Below are 3,662 nucleotides of genomic sequence, written 5' to 3' on the forward strand. Positions count from 1 at the left end.
ACAGCTGGCAGTAGCGGCTGTTACGTTGCCTTCTCGGGACGCTGGGTAGGTGGGAGGTGAGAAATCAGAGGGAGCTCGGGGAGGGGATGCCTGCCTTTGGGGCAGGCTGGGCAGCCTGCGTCTGCGCTCCAGGGGGATTTCCATATGCCTCCCCGTTGCTTGCAGCGTCTCCTTGCTCAGGAGGCAGCTTCGCCTCCTCCCCAATCCTCCTGCTGCCCCTGAGGTGGAGGAAGGAAGCGATTTCCCCTGGAAGCCACGGAAGACTGCCAAACCTGTACCTTACACACACTGCTCCCACAACCTGGCACGTTACAGGCCCAGCCCAGTTGCCACCTCCCATCAGCATCCCCTCTGGTAAGCGAGAGCCCCTTCCTGTGCCAAACGCCACCCTCCCTGTCCTTCACGGCCACATCCAAACCATTTTCTCCCTTGAGATGGATTCAGCTTTACTGCATGTTCTGCAAAGTCACGGCCAGATCCACAACCAGGTGGTCTGGCAGCAGGAAAACGAGAGGGTTCTCCTGCCCCCTCCTAGTGTCCGAGCCGCTCCAGCGCAGGCAGGGCAGTGTCCTGGGCCGGTGCCACCCCGTGTCCCTGCGAGGTGGCAGGAGAGCTCAGCGGGATGGAGATGCCTCTCTGCCCCAGTTCTAGGTGACCTGGGGTGGGAGAAGGCCTTGCAGGCAGGATTGGACCGCAAAACAGGCAGCCGGTCCATGCTGAGCCCCTTCTCACAGAGCCCCACCTCACTGCCCGGAGCTCCTCAGGTCCCACATGATGCTTGCAGAAACCCTGGTCCTCAGCGCTATGGTGGTGGCAGGAAATTGAGGACAGCAGTGACGAATTCTTCAAATTTATCCTGATGGACTATGTGGCCTGCACCTTCGATGAACTGGACATCCGCCTTGGGGAAGAGGCGTTGGATCTCCGGGTAGTCTTTGGGGCTGCAGGACAAGGGAAGAGGCCATGGGAAGCGTGGTCAGAGGTCCATCAAGGTGCCTTCCCTCACCCTCCCCAGGCAGAGGGCGATCCCAGGTCTGACCATGTCCTCTTCCCTGCTGGGAAAGCCTGGGGCTGCCCCCAGGTTCCCCCTCACTCTCCAGCACGTTTGTGTCAGTGGCTGGTGGAGGCAGAGAGCTCGCTCCAGACCTTCCCCCACCTCAGGGTGCTTCCTCCCACCCTTGCAGAAGAGCACAAGGAAGGGGGTCAAACCACAGACTTTGAACTGCTTCTCTCCAGTCCCACCTGATATAAGGCGACTTGGATCCTCCCAAGAAGAGTGCAGGGCCAGGATATGGCTTGTGGAAGACGGGGAAGTTCATGATATCTGCCAAGTGGTGGGAAATAGCCTCCAGGTTCACCCGCCAGGTGTAGCGGCCCTCCACCTCCACCAGGTTGGTGAGGAGGAACTGTCTCAGCTGCGGGAGCTGCCAAAAAAAGGCGATTGTACGACTCTTCAGTAACAGCAGCAAGCCCTCAAGATGTCCTGGCACCCTCCATCCTCCCTTCCACCCCCTTCTGCCTGTCTCCCACGCCGTCACGCTCCCCATCACCCCTGCAGCCCTGCTGAGATGTCCTCCAGCTGCCCGCAACAGCAGCGAGCGAGCAGAGGTGGAAAAGAGTCTTGTGGCCCTAAAGCCCCGTGCTCCAGTCCCAGGGTCAGGCTGGGAGTGGAAACCCCATCCAAGGAGCGGGATTTCCTACCTGGACCACCGGGCGCAGCTGATCGTCTGCCAGCTGGCGGGCCGCAGAGCGCGACAGCCCGTCCGGGATCTTCACCGACTTCATGGCAGCGATGTAGGCAGAGAATTCAGAGACAGGCGCAGTGGAGACGGGACTAATGTCTACGGAGATAAGGCGCTCCACCAGGTCTGGCTGGAGACACAAGCAGGGCAGATGGATGCCAGCCGAGACCTCCCCAGTGCGACTGGGCGGAGGGCTCCGCACCCACCCAGACCCCCTGGAGGCTTTTATCTCCCTCCTGCCTCCCACGTGCCCTTCCCCAAGCCCCTGTGCCTTGGCACAGAAGCTCTCCGAGCTCCCCTGCAATCACTGCCACCCCCCTTTCCTACACCCTCCCGCTCCAGGAGCTCCCCCCGCCCCGAGCCCGTTCCCTCCGGGACCCCTGCGCCTGCCGACCCGCCGCAAGGCCAGCGTCATGGCCGTCTTGCCCCCCATGCTGTGTCCCACGAGGATGCACTTGGGAATGCCCAGGCGGGTCAGGAGGTGCTGCACATCCAGGCTCATCGCTTCGTAGGTCATCAGCGGGCTGTGGGGGCTGCCGCCGTGGTTCCGGGCGTCCAGCGTCAGCACCTGCCTGGGCGGGAGCACCGTGTCACCCCGGCCCCGGGCACCGCCTGCCCGTGACACTGTTAGAATCAGGTTTGGATTTTGAATAGACAATTACTTTTCATTGATAACTAATCGCTTTTAATGAACGACTTAACTGCTTTAAGGAATAACTAACGTTTTGGGTTAATTTCGTGATTCGATCAGTTTACATGATGGTAAGAAATACCCAAAACCTCACTGATGCTCGGAGACAGCAGATGCCTTATGAAAATGGCCAAAGCTAAAGCTGCTGCGGGGTGTGAAATTGTCCAGAACACAGAACAGGGAGGCAGGGAGACAGGGACAGGGAGGGAAAGTGCCCGTTCTTGGCGTGTTATCTTATGGGATGAAACCATAGAAACAAAGGAATGTTCAGGTGAAGACCCTCACCTCCTCCCCATCCTAATTTGTATATCAGAGATCTGGATCAGTAAGATAACCAGTGATTATATTAGCACAGGAATATCAATGAAGTTAGTTAATAGGGCGGACCAATCACTGTCAATGTCAAAATTAACAGCAGGCATAACACGCAGGCTGATGTTAAAATAGGTTAAAGATCACGACTTTGCAGAAAAAGGATATAAAATGCTGAATTTTCAATGTAACCCTGAAGCCCGTCAGGAGGAGCCCCCCCCGCGCTCCCCAGCGCTGCCGTACAGAAGTGCCGGCGTCTCTGCCGCGGTGTGGATAAGTTTGTCGTGACGGCGACCCTCCATCAACACCCCCCCCCCCCACTCCTCGGGCCGCCCCCTCGCCCGGGCCTTACCTTGCCGCTGCCACGGCGCACCAGGGCCTTGGCCACCGTCTGGAAGTTGCCGCGGCTGCCGAAGAGCCCGTGGAGCAGCACCAGGGGGGGCCGGTCCCCGCGGGCCCCCACCTCCACGTGGGCCAGCGGCACCGCGCTGCGGGGAGAGGGTCGTCTGGGGGCGGGGCCAGGGAGGAGGCGGGGCCAAAGGGGGCGTGGTCAAGGGCCGGGGAGGGCGGGACTAGGAGCTGCCCTGCTGGCAGGGAGGGCGGGAGGGCGGGGCTGGGGGCGGGGGCACCGTGAGTGGGCGGGGCCAATCCCACAGGCGAGCCCAGCCCCTGTGGGTGGTGGAGGGGGGGAACCATGGCACGGGGGGAGGGGTTAACGCCGGGAAGGCGGGGCCCAACCCCCGGGGTAACGACCCCGGCTCCAGCTCTCGGGACCCTTCCCGCCCTCCCCCGCCCCGCTCTCGGCCGGGCCCTTACGTCACCACGGAGCGGGCGGCGGTGGGCGGCAGGCGGGCACGCAGCCACCCTGCCGGGGCGGGGGCGCGAGGCAACCGGCGGAGCATGATGGCGGCGGCGGC

At 61.7% G+C, this 3,662-nt stretch overlaps 1 protein-coding gene across 1 annotated transcript; it reads right to left on the reverse strand.

The window, feature by feature from the left end:
• Positions 1–524: 524 nt before the first annotated feature.
• On the reverse strand, positions 525–3,662 carry ABHD11 (abhydrolase domain containing 11). The gene is made up of 6 exons (XM_086475271.1): positions 3,562–3,662; positions 3,098–3,233; positions 2,137–2,310; positions 1,702–1,872; positions 1,243–1,424; positions 525–941 (listed from the first exon to the last, which is right to left on the reverse strand). The coding sequence occupies exons 1-6, from the start codon at positions 3,645–3,647 to the stop codon at positions 803–805; spliced, it is 888 nt and encodes a 295-aa protein (XP_086331397.1). The 5' UTR covers positions 3,648–3,662; the 3' UTR covers positions 525–802.

This window comes from Leptosomus discolor, chromosome 18, assembly GCF_034619465.1.
Source record: "Leptosomus discolor isolate bLepDis1 chromosome 18, bLepDis1.hap2, whole genome shotgun sequence".
NCBI lineage: Eukaryota > Metazoa > Chordata > Aves > Leptosomiformes > Leptosomidae > Leptosomus > Leptosomus discolor.